The sequence below is a fragment of the Capra hircus genome, chromosome 3, assembly GCF_001704415.2.
Source record: "Capra hircus breed San Clemente chromosome 3, ASM170441v1, whole genome shotgun sequence".
Lineage (NCBI taxonomy): Eukaryota > Metazoa > Chordata > Mammalia > Artiodactyla > Bovidae > Capra > Capra hircus.
In genome coordinates this window covers 79,047,789-79,070,339 of record NC_030810.1, presented here as the reverse complement: position 1 = coordinate 79,070,339, position 22,551 = coordinate 79,047,789, and the positions used below count along the sequence as shown (strand labels likewise).

General features: G+C 37.5%; 1 protein-coding gene across 2 annotated transcripts in view; it reads left to right on the top strand.

The window, feature by feature from the left end:
* Positions 1-22,551, top strand: part of OLFM3 (olfactomedin 3) — a 225,502-nt gene that overhangs the window by 170,512 nt on the left and 32,439 nt on the right. The window contains exons 1-2 of one of the 2 annotated variants that reach the window (XM_005678029.3): positions 4,821-5,055; positions 15,147-15,293. In XM_005678029.3, coding sequence (XP_005678086.2) covers positions 4,927-5,055; positions 15,147-15,293 — 276 coding nt within the window. In that variant the 5' untranslated portion in view covers positions 4,821-4,926. Of the gene's footprint in view, positions 1-4,820; positions 5,056-15,146; positions 15,294-22,551 lie in introns of those variants that run through there. The other variant, XM_005678030.3, reaches the window with a different exon arrangement.

Genomic DNA, 22,551 nt, shown 5'->3' with positions numbered 1-22,551 from the left:
GTGACTCCATGGAAGAGAATGAAGGGAAGGGTTATAAGAAATAAGATTAGAGAAGTAAGAGAAAGCAGATTATGCAGACCCTTACGGATCATGCTAAACATTTTTGTTTTAACCCGGGTGAAATAGGAATCTAGTAAATAACTTAAACAGAAGAATAACATAATCTGACTTATAACTTAACAGGATCACTTTGATTAGGGGATTACAAAAGGACTGAAGTGGTACAAGGTCAATAACTTGTGTCTCTTGTAACAAACGAGATGAAAAGGTGATGATGACTTGGAGCAGCCTGGTAGCAGTGGGTATGATGTGAAATGGTGAATGTTGGGTACATTTTGAAAGTAGAGATGAAAAGATTTGCTGATGAAACTGATTAGACGTGAAAAATAAAATTAAAAGTTAAGGTTGAAATCTAACTTTTCAACTATGGAACTGAAATAAATAAGAATTTAGGAATGATCGCATGTATATAATTGTTTGGTTTATTTCTTTTGTTTTGTTCACTAGAGAGCAGGAAGGCATATCAGAAGATCATTTTTTTTTAACATGTTCAATTTAAGATGTCTATTAACCATCCAAGTGGAGATGTCAAGCAGATAATTGGATATACAGGTCTGAATTGATAGGAGAGGTTTGTGAGGAAGAAATGAATTTGGGAGTCATTAGCATATAGATGAAGAAGCATCAACAAAAGTGACTGAGAAAGAGCTGTCAGAAAGTAGAAGGAAGACTAGGTGAATGTGGCGCCCTTCAAGTGGTGGGATGCGGTGAGAGGGTGGGAGGGAGGCTCAACGGAGGGATGTACGTACACTTACAGCTGATTTGTTGTATAGCAGAAACTAACAACATTATACGGCAATTAAAATCTAATAATAAAAAAATATTTCAAGATGGAGAAAGTAACAGTCTGACGAATGCTGTTCATAGGTCAAGAAAGTTGAGAACTAAGAACTGACTGCTGGATCTGGCAATGCGGTATTATCCACAGCCTTGATAAAAGTAGTATCAAGTGGAGCAGAGAAGTATGAACAAACACTTGCCATTAGTCAAAGTTTTTGTTCACTAGGGAAAGATAAATTGAAAATAGTGAATACAGACAACTCTCAAGAAAATATGCTGCAAAGGGATAGATAGTGAGTAATAGGGGAAATAAATGACGAGAAAACAGGATCAGGAACGTACGGTTTACTTTGCTATTTTTAAAGAAAAGTATATAGGAAATTATGTATATGTAATTAAATCTAGAGATTGTCTGAATTAAAGTCTAAATAAAATTGTTAGTAGTTTTAACACTATATTTCTTTTTTTTTTTAAGATTTAAAATGTTTTATTTATTTATTTTTTTTAAATTTTAAAATCTTTAATTCTTACATGCGTTCCCAAACATGAGCCCCCCTCCCACCTCCCTCCCCACAACATCTCTCTGGGTCATCCCCATGCACCAGCTCCAAGCATGCTGTATCCTGCATCAGACATAGACTGGCGATTCAATTCTTACATGATAGTATACATGTTAGAATGTCATTCTCCCAAATCATCCCACCCTCTCCCTCTCCCTCTGAGTCCAAAAGTTATTTCAAAATTAACCATTTTTGTTATCTAAGTAGGACACATTATTATATTACTAGGTCATTAAGTTTGCATGGTCTAATGAAATGTAACTCTTTTCTGAAGAGTTGCGGTATGTGGGTACCTCACCATCCAGGAACTCTCTCTACCACAAGCAACTAATATTCAGTGTGTAACAATAAAATCTACTGTCTCCCTAAAGTCATACTTCTACTCGTATTACTACCTTGATGAGCAACATTCACCACCAATATTCCCAAACCTGGAAATTCCTGCAAGCAACTTCCTTTCCTAGACTTCTCACATCTATTTAATCACTAAGTGCTATTAATTTCACCCCAATTCTTTATGAAATCCATCCTTTTGAACTCCACTGACAGTATTCTAGGACATCACTTCCTGCCCAAATTATGAGAATATGTCCTTAAAGTGATGCTCTTATCTCTGATATGCTTTGTTGTTTCTACAAGCCCATCTGCCTATCCCAAATCATAAAAATGCCAATGTAAGAGACTCAGACACAAAACTAATGACTTCACAGCCCTACTTGAGACTGCTAAATTACATCCAAGATAATGTCCAAACATCTTTGGTTGACCCTGAAGCCCTGGGAGTTGGTAATTGCTAGTATTTCCAGTGGAGAAGGCAATGGCACCCCACTCCAGTACTCTTGCCTGGAAAATCCCATGGGCAGAGGAGCCTGGTAGGCTGCAGTCCATGAGGTCGCTAAGAGTCAGACATGACTGAGCGACTTCACTTTCACTTCTCACTTTCATGCATTGGAGAAGGAAATGGCAACCCACTCCAGTGTTCTTGCCTGGAGAACCCCAGGGACGGGGGAGCCTGGTGGGCTACCGTCTATGGGGTAGCACAGTCGGACACGACTGAAGCAACTTAGCAGCAGCAGCAGTATTTCCAGTCTCATTTCTTGCTACTTCCCCCATCAACATTCACACCATGCTTGTATTAACAGAACTTCTGTAACCACTGGGTTTCTAGTCCTGAACACAGGCTGCTACATCTATATAGAAAAATCAGCTCCCCCCATCTACAAACAAGAACTCAGCATATAAAATGGAAATTATAATCAATTTAATAGATTATGAGAGAAATGCACTGTTTAACCTTAAGAAATCATAGTATTTTTATTTTCCATAACTAAGAATTATCATAATTTAAGCTTTTTTTCTTTCAGTGCATGCCTTTTAAATCTGTTTTTCTGAAAACACATTATGTTGTTTATAAACATTATCAAATCATAAAGTTTCACTATTGTTTTCTTTTAGTTCTTCAGTGCAAGTATTTGCATTTCTGAGAAATTATAAGGAGGCTTCCAATTATATTGTATTTTTCTTCATTTCTCTTTAATTTGCAAATAAGAGTACCAATTTACCCTGACATTCATGCTATTAGTCTTCTAAGGATGCTATTATTTTGTTGACTGATATTTCATTAATAAGTATAATTATCATCTGACATGTTGCATCTTAAATTATCCAGTAATTGCATGTATATTAGTTTTCAATTTTGTAAATTAAGCTCTTGAAAAGACACTCTTCTCTTTTTATTACCAGCTAATTTTTCGAAGAATTAGATTTGTGAATCTACTTTATGTTTTGTTACTGCCATATTGTAATAATAATGTAAAATTTCATGGTCTTTTGCATGAATGCTCTGTTATTTAATATTATGTTTAATATATAAACTATTGTGCTTTTACATTAAATTTACCATATGATGCAATTTTTGAAAAAGACAAAACTAAAAAGTATTTGGTTTTATGGGCACTGTGGTTAAACAATAAGGGCCAGCTGAAATCATCTGGATATATTCTGAGGGAAAAAAGTAGCCTGGATTTCAAGGTAATATATGTAAGAAAGATTTGAGGAGTCTCAGTACTCACCCCAGTTTAAAGCTGTTTTTAAGGATAAAAGCACACACCTCTATAAATATATATATATATTTCAATTTTATTAAAGATATTTTCTTTATTTCTTCTGCCAAACTGTTGAAGAAAATATATATGTTTTTCAAGATATAAATAATTCCAGAATTCTCCTAAGGAATCAAAACATATTTTTTTCTTTTTTATAAGATTCCTTTTCATTTAATTTTCGTTTAGCCATATTTCTCTTCATGTCTTCTCTCTGCATTTTTGTTTTAAATCACATATATTATATAAGACAGGGGCCTCTGATTTATACCATCTGGGACCTGAGATTTGGATGTGGGCAATTTTGTAGTATTTGTAAAAAGAATATATTAAAATTACCCATAAGCCCAAATTCAGTACACACATTTACCAACATAACTCTAATAAACAGATCATTGGATTTTAAAGCTAGAAGAGGCCTTGGAGAGCAGAGAATCCAACCTCTACACATTGAAGGAAAACAAAGTGAAGCTAAGGAGTTTTAATTTACTGGTCAGTCACTCAACTAACTAAAGAGAACAAGGAATTAGACCCTAAGATTCTCTGCAGCCAAGTCCTGTGCTTTTTTAATGTTCTTTCATGATATAGACTTCCAGTATTAGTCTGCCATTCTGCACAAGGTGAAAATAGATTTAACTGAGTTTGCTGTGTGCCTGTGAAGCTGCTAAGCATTCATTCATGAAAGCAAAACTAGGAACCTATGAAATTTCATTATCGGAAGCTTTTTTCCAAGGCTGCCTTTTCTGTCTATTCACATGTAATATGCCTAGGGCAATGTCCTCCATAGGCAGTAGCTATTAACCTCTGACAATTTTTTTAAGAAGCATCAGTGCTAATTTTAGGCTATATTAAAAAAATAACAATTTCTTACACAGTATCTAATGATCTTGGATATTCTTTGCAGATTTTATTTTCATGTTTTGTCTAAAACCATTTTTTCCATGCTCAGAGAAATCTGTAGACAATAAGTTTGAAGTCTGAAACGTGTGCTGTGACAGACCTCAATTAACAGGGGTTTTTTGTTGTTGTTGTTTTTATGAAGAATAAGGAACAGCTGATTATCCCAACAGAAATCCCAGAGGCAGTGAGGGAACTCTTCGTGGTAACTGACTACAGTGGAGCAGGAAAAGCTCAAGTTTCCTCCTCCGTTTATCCCTATGATCTAAAAATTACCAACCAAGCCCCATCAAGAATATTTTGTCTGATGATCCAGCAAAGTATGCAGTAAAGGAGGAAAAGGAAGAACAGGGCACTTCCCGAAAGGGTGGGGGAAAGAGGTTCTGTGAGCTTTCCCGCGTGATTAGAGCTGGGGAAGTTGATCTCTTTTCATGCCGTGGATGTGGCTGCTGCAGTCACGCCTCCCGCTGCCAGCCCAGCACCAGGATCTTAATCAGTCACTATGAAAACTCATTAGCTCCACAGCAATGAGCCTTTCACTGCTGAAGCTTGGCGCTGTGCTTAGTACCATGGCAATGATCTCAAACTGGATGTCCCAAACTCTCCCATCCTTGGTAGGACTGAACACCACGAGGCTATCAACGCCAGATACCTTAGTAAGTTACTCCGGTGGGTTTGGCTGTCTTGGGAAGTAAGTGCATTAAAACAGTGGGCTTTTTTTTTTTTTTTTTTAATAAACTGCAAAGGCTGAGATTTTGCTTCTCTATTCATAGGTCTACTTCAACGATACAGTATTTATGTGGTAACTATATTCATGGCTATTCTTTTATGAACACTTTAAAGTTACATCAAAGAATAAATGAACTGCCTGAGAAATTAACTGTGACAGGAAATACTAGATTCATTAAATTCTTAATGAAAAGCTTTAGTTTATATTATTCTGAGGTTTTAAAGGATTCTTTCTTCTTAAAGTATGTTTTGTTTCTTATGATTTCACTTCTTTTAACATATGTAAAATCCTCATAATTTGTCCTACAGAGTATGCTACAGAGTATATTCTAGCTAATCCAGTTTTACTACAGCAGGCTCTTCTTCAGAATTCAATTCCTGTGACTGTTTGAAATGTATTCAGTCGGAGAAACCAATCTCTATTAAATATAAATGAATAATAATTTAAAAAAGCTCAACAATTTAAAGCCTGACCAAAAACACCTTTTTTTTTTTGAGCTAACAATCATGAACAACAGAAAACTTACTTGATAAAATCATCTCCCTGTATTGTTTCATAAAGATTGCTCCTGTCACAAGTTTAGCTCCTGTACTCCTATAGTTTTTTCTCATTAATATTTTTTAACCCTTCCCACATTATAACAAATGTCTTTTCTCATAGTTTATGAAACATGATTTAGTTAGCAATACCCTAAAATGTTTCAAATAAAAATTATTTTGTCAAATAGAGGGTTACAAATTAAAATAGAAGGAATATCCTAGAAAAACAATTTCTGTGTTAGCAAATAAAAATTACAGAAAGCATTAGTATTTGGAGTCCTGGAGTCCTTTACTTTTTTTAAATCTGGTTTTATCATTGGACTGCTCCAACAGAAGTTAGATACTTAAAAAAAAAAAACAATTCGCCTTCAAGACCTGTTTTCAGTTACTACTACTAATTACTCCATCAATCAATGTATAATTAACTGAGTAGACTAGATGCTAACTAATTGCATAACTTGCCAGCTACACCCAGTGCTCAGGGCACCAGAGAGCACATGTGAGGCACATTGTGACCTGCTTTCACATTTTAACCTCCCTCCAGTCACTGCTGCCACCTCAGTGTTTCCATGATTGAGAATGCCCTCCTTCCCTGTATGATGTGTGTGGCAGGAAGGATGTAAAAGGGATTATTCGTAGGTATGAAGAAAGCATATAACACAAGCTTATTGATGTGGCAACAATCAGCAATGACAAAACAAAGAAATGTAAACTATTTAGTATTTACCGAACCAAGTATCTTAAATGTTCAAGTACCTGGTGATTTCTAACTACTTAGTTTTTGAATTAACTCTTTCAGGAAATGAACCATTTAAGCAATTCATGAATAAATTATATTTCAAACATGGTACCTTGGTTCTGATATATATATCTTTTGCATCTATAGATATTGGTTTGGTTATCTTCTATTTGTTGTTGATGGAGGAGAATCAACTTTCCAAAATCATAAATGATTCTTTTAGGATTTCTTACTCTTTTTTGAGTTTAAAGTAAATTCATTCCTTTACTTTCTGATTAGCAATCTTGGTTGAAAAATATAAAATATTGGTACGGCCTACAAATGTTCTGACACAACTGAATGTTGCTTTGAGTGACAAAAAACAAACTAGAATTCAGAGAAGTTTACACTATGGTATTCACTGCTGCCGCTGCTGCTAAGTCACTTACTTCAGTCGTGTCCGACTCTGTGCGACTCCAGAGACAGCAGCCCACCAGGCTCCCCTGTCCCTGGGATTCTCCAGGCAAGAACACTGGAGTGGGTTGCCATTTCCTCCTCCAATGCATAAAAGTGAAAAGTGAAAGTGAAGTCCCTCAGTTGTGTCCGACTTCTAGCAACCCCAGGGACTGTAGCCTACCAGGGTCCTCCGTCCATGGGATTTGCCAGGCAAGAGTACTGGAGTGGGGTGCCATTGCCTTCCCCATAGTATTCACTAGAATGGAGAAATCGGGCTGCAAAAGTGTATGCCAATGAGTGTGTATGTTTCTATGTGCAGGTTTCACAGAAATGTCAAACTTTACAGAAGTACTTTCTCCATCTTAACTACATAAGATAATTGCTCATATCTTAGGATTCCTATGGTGAAAAACGAATGAATATACATTTCCTAGATTAAGATCATTAAATGTTAACACTGGAAAAGATCTTAGAAACTATCCAGGCCAGTTATTTTTGCACTACTTTTGGCAGCGGTGCCTCTTTTTTTTTTTTTTTTTAATTGAAGCTTATGTAATACATGCGGAATAAATATTTGTTGAATGAATCTTGAAGTAGAAATCTAATACATAAAACAGGTTATGGGTCAAAAAATAAATGATGGGGAGGGGAGGCCTTACTGGGCCTCTACCATCTGTTCCCTCCCCACATAATCAACCCCCTTCCCTGATCAAAATACCTCCACGGGAACCTTAAAACTCTCAGGAGCTTAGCTGGAAATATGACTGATCTAATCCAACCTCCTTATTCTGCAAGTGGGAAGACTGACTTGCAGTCTAAATGTGTACATAACTAAAAAGAGTTCCCATCTCTGGTTAATGACAGAGCCAAGGGTGGAAGCAAGCCACCTGACTACAGTCCTGGCCAGGGAAGTCATCTCACACACCTTTGCTCACCCTATTCCTCCTGGACCCTGGTGCCACATGAGATTCTCTCTACCCAGTAGACAATTCCCTTTCTAGCAAGCAGAGCTATGATGTCCAGCCCTTCTCAAACTCTATCTATATTCACTTTAGGTGGTACAAATGGTATAAGCCTGAAACATCCCCCAAAATGAATGAATGAATAAATAAATAAATGATGTTCAGTTACTCAGTCATGTCCAGTTCTGTGTGACCCCATGATCCCAGCACACCTGGCTTCCTTGTCCTTCTCTATTACCTGGAGTTTGCTCAAACTCTTATCCATTGAGTTGATGATACCAGCTCAAATAAATAGTGTAGGTCTTAAAATTTGTTTTATGAGAGTCTGTGGGATGCACAGATGGCAAAAAATGCAGATTTACACAAATATGGATATGGTCTTTCTTTAAAATGGTAGTTTCAAAAGACCTTAATAAACAAAAATAAGATACAAAGACTTTTAATCATTAAAGGCAATTAAGCCTTCTTATGGCATGTACCTCTGAAAAAGGTAGTATACATTTGCTTGCTCAAAAGCTTAAACAGGTTTTTAAATTTCCAAGATATTTTTGTTAGTAAGTTAAACACAGCTCCTTATTAGGGGAAAAAGCTCTCTATTTCTCTTAGAATCTTGAAACATGCCTTTATCCTTCTCTTTGACCCTGTTTTCTTTTCCTTCTAATTGTTCCAGCCTTTGGAGGAGCTGTTGTCTGCAAAGGCAAAGCCTTGGCTCTGAAAAAGCTCAGGCTCCCTCTGGCACATCTCTCTGATGCAGAGTAACTTCCCCCTGAGGCTGAGCTTCTGAGAAATCCCCCATGCTGTGGATTCCACACCAGGAAGAACCTGGTAAAGAGCAATTAGATAAGCGCAGGACATTCGGCTCACACCAGCTGTTCTCAGTCAGCCCCACTGCTGTGGTAGGAAGAGGCCTCGAGGGGACCTTGGGCATAAGTGATTTGTTTTGCTATATCTTCAAATAGCTTCTCCTCACAAATAACTACTTCAGTGAGTCAGTCACTTTTAAGTTCTGGAAAATGAGTAGACTACCTAACGCAAACTCTCAAAGCTTTCCAACTTTCTTAACTCACCAATTTTATTTTCAGTTCTGGACGAAAATATCTGACTTCTCTGTTTTGTATCACTATTTTACTCCCCCAAATCCTTAGGCAATGTCCATTTTGTGAAAGACCAACTAAACACATTAAGGAGATGGATGAGAGAACAGAATGGTAAATCTTGAAAGACACAGAGAACGTGATAATTGCCTTTGTAGAGTAGTATTATGAAGTGGGTAAGAGAGTAGATTTATTCCTGTTTAAGTACTTAAAGAAGTAGGGCCAAAGAGGAAAATTACAAAGAGATCCAGTCCTTCAGGTTTCCACCAATGAAATCGGCTGCCTATGAAAAACAAATTCCTATCATGTAGAATTTAAGTGGAAACACAACCAGAATACACAGAAGTGCCACTGAGTGGAAAGACAGTTCCAGGTACGACTTCTAAGTCTTTCCCAACTCTGTCATTGTGATTTCCAGAATAGGAGCAGAAATGACCAACCAACCTAACTTTGATGATGCCTTCAGTCTTTTAACTGTTTGTTCTGTATTTATGATTGTTTTTTCTAGAGCTCTAAGGTTGTCTTCAGTGAAGAACATACATTTCTTATTTCAGTTCCGACTAGTCTCATAAGAAATGGGAAGAGAACTGCAATGCAGTGACATCTTTATTAACACATCCTCCATAACACAGCTTCTTTTAGCATGGTCTGTCAGCATCTCTGTAATTTCTGTCCTCACATTGCTTTGCTCCCCACAACTAAAGCCATTAGCATGCTAAACCACATTTCATTATCCGAAACCAAAGGTATCCCAGACAGAAAATTTATAAGAAGTTTTCATCAGGTATCTCCTCTAATGCATCAGGTATCTCCTACTGTAAATCAAACAGGTTTTAGTAAACAGATTTTTTCCTACTTTATTTTCCCCTGCCTGTACACCACTTTTAGTAGCTAAAGCCCTTATTCATTTTGCCTCCATCTGTACTTTAAAGAAATGGCCAGGCACTCAGCATAAAACATAAGACCTAGCAATGTGCAACTAGTTGATTCTATCCTCTTCAAAGGATCAGAATTCTGTGCCTTCACCTGACCCTACACTTGTGTCCTGTCAAGACTACTGCTAACCACTCCTGTAGAGTTCCAATTGCTGCCTGTTTCCACAATTTGGATAATACCCTCCACCTGCCTGGGTACATATCCTCTACAGACAGCTTTTTCAGCTATTGGTGAATGGACAAAGGCACTTATCTGCAGGGCATAAACATAAATAGCTCTGGGCTGGAAACTGGAGAAAAACTGGTATAAGTCCCATATATGCCACTTACTTAATGGGTGACTTGGAAAAAAAATTGCTTAAGTTCTTTGAATTTCAGTTTCCTCATATATAAGATGATGCCTATTCCTAAGGATAAGTGGTTCAAAAGAAGTGAAACAAGTACAAGAGAAGGGATCTTATAAAAAGAAAAATATGCTGAAATATACAATATTTTTACTTTCTTTTCTGTTACAAAGCCCTTGAAGTTCTGAGAGCTTCTCATGCAGTAATAGCTTTATATTTATAAAGCATAGGTTTGTAACTAAATTATAAACAAAAAACCCCAACTTGAAATCCAATTGTTAAAATTATCATTTTAATTCTCCTCTTTAGAGCATTCTTAAATATTTCATGAGTTTTGTAATATTAAAAACTGCTAAATAGTTCATTTAGTTCTTCTAATTAACACAAAAGGTTCAAAGAGAACTGCCTCAGTAATCACTGTGCATAGCAATGCTTTGGGTAGTAATAAACCTCTGCACCCTCGAGGTCCAAGCAGTCAGCTCATTGGGAGTTCAGAAAATGCTATCAGGATCATCTTCACCATACAAGAAAGGGAATTTCAGGCAACTGGTGGTGCAGTGTGGTGGTTAAACTTTCAAACTCTGATACCAGACTGTGCAAGCATGCAAATCCAAGCTCTGCTGTTTACCACCATCATGACCTTGAGCAAGTTTCTTACTGTCTCAAATTCACAGTTTCCCCACCTATAAAATGGGCAGAATGATACCATTTGGTCCATAGAGTTACTGTGATATTCAAAGGCAGTAATGCATGTGAACTGCCAACTGAAGACTAGGAGCTCCATAAATGTTTGCTATTACTATTACATGAGTTTCATGTTGACACTTGAGGAATCATTTTTTTTTTTTAAGTTAAAATGCGAGCAGGTCTTTTCTCATTGGTATCTAAAACCCATCTAAATGTAACTTTCTACCTGAGGTCTTAGTTGGTTTTATTTTTACCCTCTTTTCAATGCCAATATGGGTGCCACAAATGAGAACACTAGAGCTACTCACAAAACTTCCTTCATTCATCGCTAAACCTGACACAGAAATCTCTATCAAACCCACACAACTGTCAAGCCCTCATCTTTTATACTAGCTTTTTTCTCTTTTGAGTTACCTTTTCTTGCCAAAGAGGTAAGCTGCCAAAGTTGAGATCATTCAAACTAAATCTGTATAGATAAGGCCAGGATTCTTTCAATAATACTTAGAAGAAGACAATTGAACGTACAAACAAGACCAGAGTCTATTCTTATTAAGCTGACACTTCAGGAAGGATGATAAATGAACATCAAATTCTACTCACCTTTTCTGCTTCCCTCATTCCAGAGAGCAACTGACACCTTGCCCAGATGTGATAAGCCCTCACTAGTTAGCCAAATACCTGGCAAGCAAACATCAATATTAATGCTGCCAGGTTTAATAATCAGTATTTGCACTGCTGTTAAAGATATTTTAGTATTATAATTGTGTGGCCCCTTCTCCTTTATACAAAAGCTAAACACATTCTAGTGAGAAGCCTTAGTTTTCTGACACATTTGAGATTTGTGTCCAATGTCAAGAGCAGCTTAATTGAAACTATAGGACCTATGTCAAGATATATTTGTTCCATACAGTCACTCAGCTTAAACCTTTAATTATATCATTAAAAGTACTCTGCTAAGCTTTACCTATCCCCATTCTGTAGAAAACCTCTTTGCATTTTTCTTCTTTAATTAAAAAAAGATTATCTTTAAGATCCTATCTATTCTAGTCATATATAATTCTAAGTACATTTTTTCTATCTTAATCAGTAGTCAAGCATAAATGCTAGAAAGAAGGAGTAAGGGGAATGGAAAAAAAAAAAAAAAAGAAGTGGTAATGAATCCAACACCCCAGAAATAAATGGCAGCACAGGATACTTCTATGAATTATCTGAAAAAGGAGATTAAAAGGTAGGTTTGGTATCAGTTGCTTTCTATTACAGACCAAGGACAAGGACTATGACATCTGAGTTTCATAAGTTTAAAATTTATAGCCTCTGCATGATTGGTGTTGGAATGACTTTAAGCACTCTGTAGTGATTATCTCTAAACCTCTTGGGGAAAAAAAAAAAAAAATCTGTGTGTTGGTTGATGGTATGTGATGAGCTGTGGCCTGGGAGAGAATGGGAGAGTATATCTGTTCTGCAAATTCCAAGACAGTAGATTCCACAGCAGCTCTGTGTAGAGAGTTCAGCCTGGCTGAGTTCGTGTAAGAATCTGCTTCCTACCAAGTAAAATGCTTCAGTATACATTTAGGCAAACACACCAGCGCAATTACACCAAGCATTATGCAAAATAGCTCTCTGCTGGTCACCATGTACCTCCTTGTTTCTAACCCCACCTCAGTCCTTCTTTCATCCTCCCTTATTCTAGTCCCTTCAGCCTGAGTCTGTAAATACCTTCTTTTATAGACAAAATGCATCTCTCTTTTCTCCTGATCATTTAAGAAATACCTCCTTTTATGTGGATTGCCTGGAAAACATAGAGGAGAAGGCAAAGAAAAGCTGGAGAATTTCAAATCCCAGTTGCAGAAGTTAGTCAGAGCTTAGCTAGAAAGAGCCCCACCAATTTATCTAGTATTTTCACAGGAAAAAGAAACTCAGATGCAAAGTGGATAGTCTGTCTATGTAACATTTGTTATGTAGTTTTTTCAGTATCCATATGATTGACCTTTAAGAATAATTATCTAGATGCTCAGCATCATATTAATATGGCCATAACATGGGAATTAACAGCAAGACAATATGTCTATACAGTCTAATAAGGGAGCCACTGTGGCTACTGGAATGTGGCTAGGCCAAATTGAGGTATGCCATGAGAGTAAAACGCACGTTCAGTTTCAAGCAGTGTACAAAAAAGGAGGAAAAACAATGTAAAATATCTCATGAATAATTTTTATATTGATTATACATGTTGAAACGATAATACTTATATATATCAGGTTAAATAAAATATATTATTAAATTAATTTCACTTATACCCTTTTATTTTTTTAACCCTGCCCACTAGAAAATTTAAAATTATCCATGTGGCTCTCAGTCTATTGAACAGTACCACTCTTGCTTCATACAAAACTCTATGACATATAAGCTGCACTTTTTTAGGCAGGTTAACTAACTTTCTCTTCTGTGAAATGGGAATAACTATTATTCCTGATTCTTGGCATCCTTGATTGTATCCTTCCATTAACAAGTCAATGCATATGAGCTGTCCCTTGGAATAGGGTCTAACCTTGAGCAGGCAGCATTCCTCAGCCTCAGCAAACCCCAAAGAGAACTCAGTTGAGGGTCAAGCCACTGATACCCTCAGCAATTGGAGGAATGAAAGAGTGCCTCTTTGAGCACTGCCTCAAGGCAACTACAATTTCTGATTGTATAATGCTGAATCTATGCTCAAAGCACAGCTCTTCTGAAAAATAACTAGGCAAAAATGAGTTACTTATTTTTGTACTTAATAGAATGTAATTAATATAGCAGACAGGAAATAGCCAATATATCCCATAGTTGGATATAGACTAATTATTTAAACAAGACATAAGAAAGATAGATACTACTACTAGACAATGCATATTAACTGCCTAGTGAATAGTTCAGACAATCCTTCAGAAGAGGCTGAAACCATGTCTCAGTCTCAGCTGCTTAGTTATGTCCAACTCTTTGAGACCCCAAGAACTATAGCCTGCCAGGGTCCTCTGTCCATGGGATTTTCCTGGCAAGAATACTGGAGTGGATTGCTATTTCCTCCTCCAGAGGATATTCCTGATCGAGGGACTGAACCCATGTCTCCCACGTCTCTTGCACTGCAGGTGGATTCTTTACCACTAAGCCACCAGGGAAACCATAAAGTGAAACTGAAAGTTGCTCAGTCATGTCCGACTCTTTGCCACCCCATGGACTAGACAGTCCATAGAATTTTCCAGGCAAGAATACTAGTGCGTGCAGCCATTCCTTCTCCAGAGGATCTTCCCAAACTAGGGATCGAACCCAGGTCTCCTGCATTGCAGGCGGATTCTTTACCAGCTGAGCCACCAGGGAAACCCAAGGGGAAACCATAAGGGCTGAATAACTGAAGGTTTATTAGGGAGGTATTTCAAATAGGAGAACAAAATGAGTAATATACAAAGGTGTGAATCTAGGTGAGCATGCTTTCAGGACACACCAAGACCAATTGGATGGAAAGAAGTTTCTTATAGGAAGATACAGGGGGTAAACTAGAAACATAAATAGGAGGCAGACTGCAGTAGAACAGAAACATCATTTTGAGATAAGCTTCTAGGGAGGCAGGTAATAAGTGCATAAAAGTGATCTGGGAAGATCAATATTGCCAGAGTAATTTGGCCTCTGCCAAAATACTGTCTTTAACTCCTCTGAAACTCTATATCCTTTGTGAAACAATGTTGGTCTAATTACTTTTACCCTATATTTTCATGTGATACCTTTCTAGCTTTATTAATAATTGACCCTTCAATACATAGGAAGCTCTCTGGGAGAGAATTTTGCTTCAGAACACTTGAACAGTAATCAGAAAATATATATATATACTACCAATTACCATTTGTGTTGAAAAAGACAAACTAACAGATCTTATGCAGAAAGACTGGTGATATGTGACTAAGTATTTAGCAGATACTTCTAAAGTTGCATCAAAATGTCCAAATATGACAGAAATCATTAGGGAGTGGTGTAGGATAAATAATCAATGATACACAATCAAAATCAATAATATGGAACCAAAAGAAAAAGGTAGAGTCTCCTTCTGTCCATTGAAAAGGAAGTTGTAAGTGAATGAACATGTGCTGCCTACTTGAATTGTTCAATCTCGTTTTTAACTTTAGAGAAAAACTATTTAAGAGAAAACTACTTAGAGAAAAACTAAAAATAAAAAGATACTTTGCTTAAGATTTTACAAACTCATGCTCTCTTTAACTCTCTGTGTGTTTTGTATGTTTGCTGTTGGTTTCCTCAGACTCAGATTAGTCCCAAAGAAGGGTGGCAGGTATATAGCTCAGCACAGGATCCTGATGGACGATGCATTTGCACAGTGGTTGCTCCAGAACAAAACCTGTGTTCCCGGGATGCCAAAAGCAGACAGCTTCGCCAGCTGCTGGAAAAGGTAGGTGTCCTCTGTCCCCTGTGAATATTCTTACTGAAATCTACCATTATTTATAAAGGAAATATGGGAAAGCAGGTTAGCGTAAGGAGGAGTCTTCCAATTTTTCCCCCCTTGAAAGCAGTACCCCAAGATTCCTGCTCTACTGTTCTATTTATGACTTTTACTGTTTGCAATCTTGCTCTAATATAATTTCCACCATATTTCTAAACATCCATTTGATCTCCCCTTAAGAAAAATAATAGTACGAAGCCTTATTTCTATGTCAGAAATTTAGCCTCAACTCTCAAGATCACACTAAACTCTTTGAGCTCATACTTTTGGATCTCATTAGCAACCTTGCAAGGAAGTAAAAATAATGGCATACAATATGCAAGCTATCTGGACAGATAATGAATAATTCTAAGTATTTATCATCATCCTTTAAGTCATTCCTTTGAACATTAAGTTCTTCAATTTCATTCAAGAGCATTCTCTCCATATAATTTACTTAAGCTGGATCCATAACAATCAAATGCAGAATGCCCTTGATTTATTCTCTTTCACAGATAAAAGTCATCTCATGAAAGGTTATTTATGTTTAGTTTAGGGACAAAAAAAAAAAACAATGAATGGTTCTTTCAATTTTTCTCATTCAGACTTTCACAGTGTCAGTCCCTGAATATAGTTGGACAGCTGGAGTGGCCAGACTCATGGAAGGATGACAACATATTTGAATTTTAAATACCCTCGGGGATAATAAGATAAATTAGGTAGTATGTGTTTTCAGAGGATATCATGCTCAACAATTCACTCTGTGTAATATCATTTCCATGATCATCTACACAATTACGGCACAAAATAGGAAGATTTAACAGAAAATAGAGAAACTAGAAAAATGAAAGCACTGAATCTGTTAATACAGACATTCCTATTTTATGGAATTTAAGCTGCAGTAACTCTCTTCCACTGCCACATAAATAAAATAACTTTCCTCAGTGTACACTATTTGAAAGTGTTTTGATGCCCTAAGATTTTAAGTTTTTTTCATTTTCATACAGAGATTAGTCTTTCTGATGCCCTTATCCTCGGAGTTATCATCATCTATTTGGTCTCTTTTCTTAAGACTCTTTTTAAACAAGATCCAGTCTTCCCTGTTCCTTTAAAATCTTTCTCCCAGACAAGAGCAAATTTAATTGTCATTCAAGTTAATGACTCCAGCTATCAACTGTTAGAAATCATGACATATGGTTATTCTTGTGTATTATTTTCCAATCTAGATTTTCTTTATATATCTGAAAAAATTTGAAACATATAGTTTAGTATTGTTTGGTTACTAAGGAAATTAATTACGCTGGTAAAAAGATTTAATATTTTAAATCCAATTTTGCTTTTCTATTAGTTTGTATTTCTTCTCAGATTACTTTCTACTCCAATCCTCTTTTCTACACACAAAAAATATCTTCTTTCTACATGTTTGTTGAGAAAATTTTTCTTAGACATGATTGTCTTATTTGTATTACTATTTTAAGTATATTATTGCATACACGCATCTAAAAATAGACATTTCATCAAAAAATAAGTTGAAAAATTCAAATAAACTGGGAAAGTCAGGAAGTAGATAATACTCTCTACGTGTCCAGAGTGAAATGTATTCCAGAGCTATGAGAAAACCTAAAATTTGTGAAGGACGAATGAGGCAAGACGAGTACAACTAAAGGTAACTGATTGAAAGCAATCACTGAAATGTATATGACCACACCATTCAATAGGCAATTTGTTTACTTTTAAAGAAATTGTAGAAAATGACATTTTAAAAAATTCACCAATACCTAAATGACAAAAGACAAAATTCATTAACAGTATCAAGGTCACCCCAAGCTAGGTTTATCAAATTCACCATTTGGTATTTTTATGGCAACAGAAGAATAGTAAATTGTATGCACTATACACAGTGATCTGAAGAATATAAATAGCACTGGTTTGCTGCATTGACCCAAAGAAAGCGTATCTGAAATCAGCATTCTCTGTTTAGACTGAGCCAGTCCCTTGCTGACTTCTCTGAAAACGTGAAAGGGTCAGAGGCTCAATCAGTTCTCTGTGACACTTTGCGATCCCAAGGACTATAGCCTGCCAGGTTCCTCTGTCCGTGGGATTCTCGAGGCAAGAATACTAGAGTGTTGCCATTTCTTTCTCCAGGGGATCTTCCCATCCCAGGGATCAAAACTGGGTCTCCCGCATTGCAGGCAAATTCTTTACTATCTGAGCCACCAGGGAAGCTCCTGCTGACTTCATAGGTTTACAAATATCCAAGGTACCAGACAGCAAATAGAAGCATGACCATTAAGCAGCCCATTTCACTATTAACCAAAGGATTGATTTAATCATATAAGGGAACACTCATAATAAGAATAATATTAATAACAATAGTTCCCATCTATTATATTTGTATCTGCTCCATTCCAATTTCATAGCAGACAGATGTCCTTCTAAGTTTACATAAAAGGAAAATGGTGCTTTTTGAGGCTAAAAACCTTATCATTGTCGGTCAATCAGTAGACTGTAAATCCATACCAGATCAACTTTGCATTTTCTAACACCACGCCAGTGTCATTCAAAATGCCACCGGTGGTACCCACAATTATTTAATACAAGCTCTGTAAAATATTTTAAACAAGTACATTTATACTTCTAAATATTAGAAAAATTACAATTGGTTTTACAATACATCAGGCCTTAGTGTGTCCCAGCTAAAATCTTTTACCTAAAAAGAGTTTGTCTGTCAGCTATTTAGCTTCTCTGTACATACTTCCATTGTCTAGGTCAATATTGCCTAAAATGTGATTTTTGGAACAGGACGCTGGTGACATCCTTCCAATAAAATAATTTTAAACAACAGTACATGATACATCACTCTTGAAGATTTCCATCACAGAGTTCAATACTAAAGGTTCCATGGAGACCTACAGTGGTGAAATCCCTGTTTAGCTGTGTTAACCCCAACACTATCCAAGCATATTGAACTGTAGGGCTTTATTATTAATTTTTTAAGTAGCTCTGCACTAATCATGGCCTCTCTGGTGGCTCAGACAGTAAAGAATCTGCCTGCAAAGCAGAAGACCCAGCTTTGATTCCTGGATCAGGAAAATCCCCTGGAGAAGGAAATGGCAACCCATTCTAGTATTCTTGCCTGGAGAATTCCATGTACAGAGGAGCCTGGCCAGCTACATGGGGTCTGCAAAGAGTTGGACGCTAATTATAAATAGGGGTGAAAATCTAAGTTAATTTGTGTTTAAGTTTAGAAAGGACTCAGACATTTCATTTATCCTAATTAAGAGGATAAAAAAAGAATTTAAAAAAATCTATGAATGAAAGGGGACAATAAGCTTGCCACACTGTGGAGAGAGACATGAGTAGGCATCTGAATGGCAGTACGTCAGTGATAAGCAGACTAACAGAGGAGGAAGTCTCCTTTCCACAAGTGTAATGCTGGGGGTCCAGTCTCGAGTCTCAGCAAGAAACTGATTCTCAGTGGGTCTCCATGACCAGTGGGAAAGTAAACAGTCTGAGGTACAGCCATCAGGAAAAGCAAAAGGCAGCCCAGAACCATCCTTCCCAACTAGACTATTCCATCTCTTGTCACACCCCAAAGATAGCTCTTATAATTATACATGATTATTCAATATTGAAGGTCACAATTAAGCCTCAGCAAAAATTCCCTCAGTACATTTTCCCATAACACAAATAAAGTTGAAAATTAACTTCATAGGGTAACTTAGAGGCAAAATAAAAGAGAGGGTGTTTTAACTATCCAGAATATCTTACTTGGCTATCAATTTATAACTCTATGTGCTGTGCGTGCTTACTCAGTCAGGTCCAACTCTTTCCCGCCCCATGGTCTATAGCCCACCAGACTTCTCTGTCCACAGGGATTCTCCAGAAAGGAATACTGGAGTGGGTTGCCATGCCCTTCTCCAGGGGATCTTCCTTAACTCTATGGACTCTGCCAAAGTACACAGAAATCTTAGGAGAATATTGGCCATGCTAATGATGACTGTCTTCATAGACAAATACCGCATTTAAATGTGTAGCGTGTTTCTGTAACAGAAATGGCTTTTCTTCTTTCATGCTTAACCATAAGAGAGATGAAAATTATTTTGAAAGCACTGCATTTATCTAAGATGCAGTCACCAGGCTTTCAATGTTGCCTCAGTAATGTTGCCTTGTGCTGAATCAAAGATTTTTTTAAACAAAGCTTTCTGATTGTAGGAATGATAGTAAATTAAGAAATATTTCAGAGCCATGTAATACTATAGCCTAACCACTGACAGGAGAAAGACACTTTTCTTAAAATATTAACTTGTTACCTTTTACTGCTACTGAAAGCCAAAGACAATTTTCAGTTCAGTTCAGTTGCTCAGTCGTGTCCAACTTTGTGACACCATGGACAGCAGCATGCCAGGATTCCCTCTCCATCACCAACACCCAGAGTTTACTCAAACTCGTCTCATTGAGTCAGTGATGCCATCCAACCAACACATGGTCTAAGTCTCCTTCTCATCCCACCTTCAATCTTTTCCAGCATCAGGGACATTTCAAATGAGTCACCTCTTCACATGAGGTGGCCAAAGTATTAGAGTTTCAGCTTCAACATTAGTCCTTCCAATGAACACCCAGGACTGATCTCCTTTAGGATAGACTGGCTAGATCTCCTTGCAGTCCAGTTCAGTTCAGTTCAGTCATTCAGTCATGTCCGACTCTTTGTGACCCCATGAATCGCAGCATGCCAGGCCTCCCTGTCCATCACCATCTCCGAGTCTACTCAGACTCACATCCATCGAGTCAGTGGAACCATCCAGCCATCTCATCCTCTGTCGTCCCCTTCTCCTCCTGCCCCCAATCCCTCCCAGCATCAGAGTCTTTTCCAATGAGTCAACTCTTTGCATGATGTGGCCAAAGTACTGGAGTTTCAGCCTTAGCATCATTCCCTCCAAAGAAATCCCAGGGCTGATCTCCTTCAGAATGGACTGGTTGGATCTCCTTGCAGTCCAAGGGACTCTCAAGAGTCTTCTCCAACACCACAGTTCAAAAGCATCAATTATTCAGTGCTCAGCCTTCTTCACAGTCCAACTCACATCCATACATGACTACTGGAAAAGCCATAGCCTTGACTAGATGGACCTTTGTTGGCAAAGTAATGACTCTGCTTTTTAATATGCTGTCTAGGTTGGCCATAACTTTTCTTCCAAGGAGGAAGCATCTTTTAATTTCATGGCTGCAACCACCATCTGCAGTCATTTTGGAGCCCCCCAAAAATAAAGTCTGCCACTATTTCCACTGTTTCTCCATCTATTTGTCATGAAATGATGGGACCAGATGCCATGATCTTTGTTTTCTGAATGTTGAGCTTTAAGCCAACTTTTTCACTCTCCTCTTTCACTTTTATCAAGAGGCTTTTAAGTTCCTTCACTTTCTGCCATAAGGGTGGTGTCGTCTGCATATCTGAGATTATTAATATTTCTCCCGGCAATCTTGATTCCAGCTTGTGCTTCTTCAAGCCCAGAGTTTCTCATGATGTACTCTGTATATAAGTTAAATAAGCAGGGTGACAATATACATCCTTGACATACTCCTTTTCCTATTTGGAACCAGTCTGTTGTTCCATATCCAGTTCTAACCATTGCTTCCTGACCTGCATATGGGTTTTCAAAAGGAAAATCAGGTGGTCTGGTATTCCCATCTCTTTCAGAATTTTCCACAGTTTGTGGTGAGCCACATAGTCAAAGGCTTTGGCATAGTCAACAAAGCAGACATAGATGTTTTTTTTTTTGGAACTCTCTTGCTTTTTTGATGATTAAGTGGATGTTGGCAATTTGATCTCTGGTTCCTCTGCCTTTTTAAAACCAGCTTGAACATCTGGAAGTTCATGGTTCACGTATTGCTGAAGCCTGGCTTTGAGAATTTTGAGCATTACTTTATTAGCATGTGAGATGAGTGCAATTGTGCAGTAGTTTGAGCATTCATTGGCATTGCCTTTGGGATTGGGATGAAAACTGACTTTTTCCAGTTCTGTGGCCACTGCTGAGTTTTCCATATTTGCTGGCATATTGAATGCAGCACTTTCACAGCATCATCTTTTAGGATTTGAAAGAGCTCAAATGGAATTCCATCACCTTTACTACCTTTGTTTGTAGTGATGCTTCTAAGACCCAGTTAACTTCACATTCCAGGATGTCTGGCTATAGGTGAGTGATCACATCATCATGATTATCTGGGTCGTGAAGATCTGTTTTGTACAGCTCTTCTGCGTATTCTTGCCACTTCTTCTTAATATCTCCTGCTTCTCTTAGTTCCACACCATTTTTGTCCTTTATTGAGGCCATCTTAGCATGAAATGTTCCTTTGGTATCTCTAATTTTCTTGAAGAGATCTCTAGTCTTCTCCATTCAATTGTTTTCCTCTATTTCTTTGCACTGATCACTGAGGAAGGCTTTCTTATCTCTCCTTGCTATTCTTTGGAACTCTGCATTCAGATGGGTATATCATTCCTTTTATCCTTTGCTTTTTACTTCTCTTTCACAGCTATTTGCAAGGCCTCCTCAGACAGCCATTTTGCTTTTTTGCATTTCTTTTTCCTGGGATGGTCTTGCTCCCTGTCTCCTGTACAATGTCACAAACCTCTGTCCATAGTTCATCAGGCACTCTATCAGTTCTAGTCCCCTAAATCTATTTCTCACTTCCACTGTATAATTATTAGGGATTTGATTTAGGTCATACCTAAATAGTCTAGTGGTTTTCCCTACTTTCTCCAATGTAAGTCTGAATTTGGCAATAAGGAGTTCATGATGTGAGCCACAGTCAGCTCCCTGTGTTGTTTTTGCTGACTGAAAAGCTGTAAAGAATATAATCAATCTGATTTCGGTGTTGACCATCTGGTGATGTCCATGTGTAGAGTCTTCTCTTGTGTTGTTGGAAGAGGGTGTTTGCTATGACCAGTGCTCTCTCTTGGCAAAGCTCTATTAGCCTTTGCCCTGCTTCATTGTGTACTCCAAGGCCAAATTTGCCTGTTACTCCAGGTGTTTCTTGACTTCCTACTTTTGCATTCCAGGCCCCTATAATGAAAAGGACATCTTTTTTGGGTGTTAGTTCTAGTAGGTCTTGTAGGTCTTCATAGAACCATTCAACCTCAGCTTCTTCAGCATTACTGGTTGGGGCATAGACTTGGATTACTGTGATACTGAATGGTTTGCCTTGGAAATGAACAGAGATCATTCTGTCATTT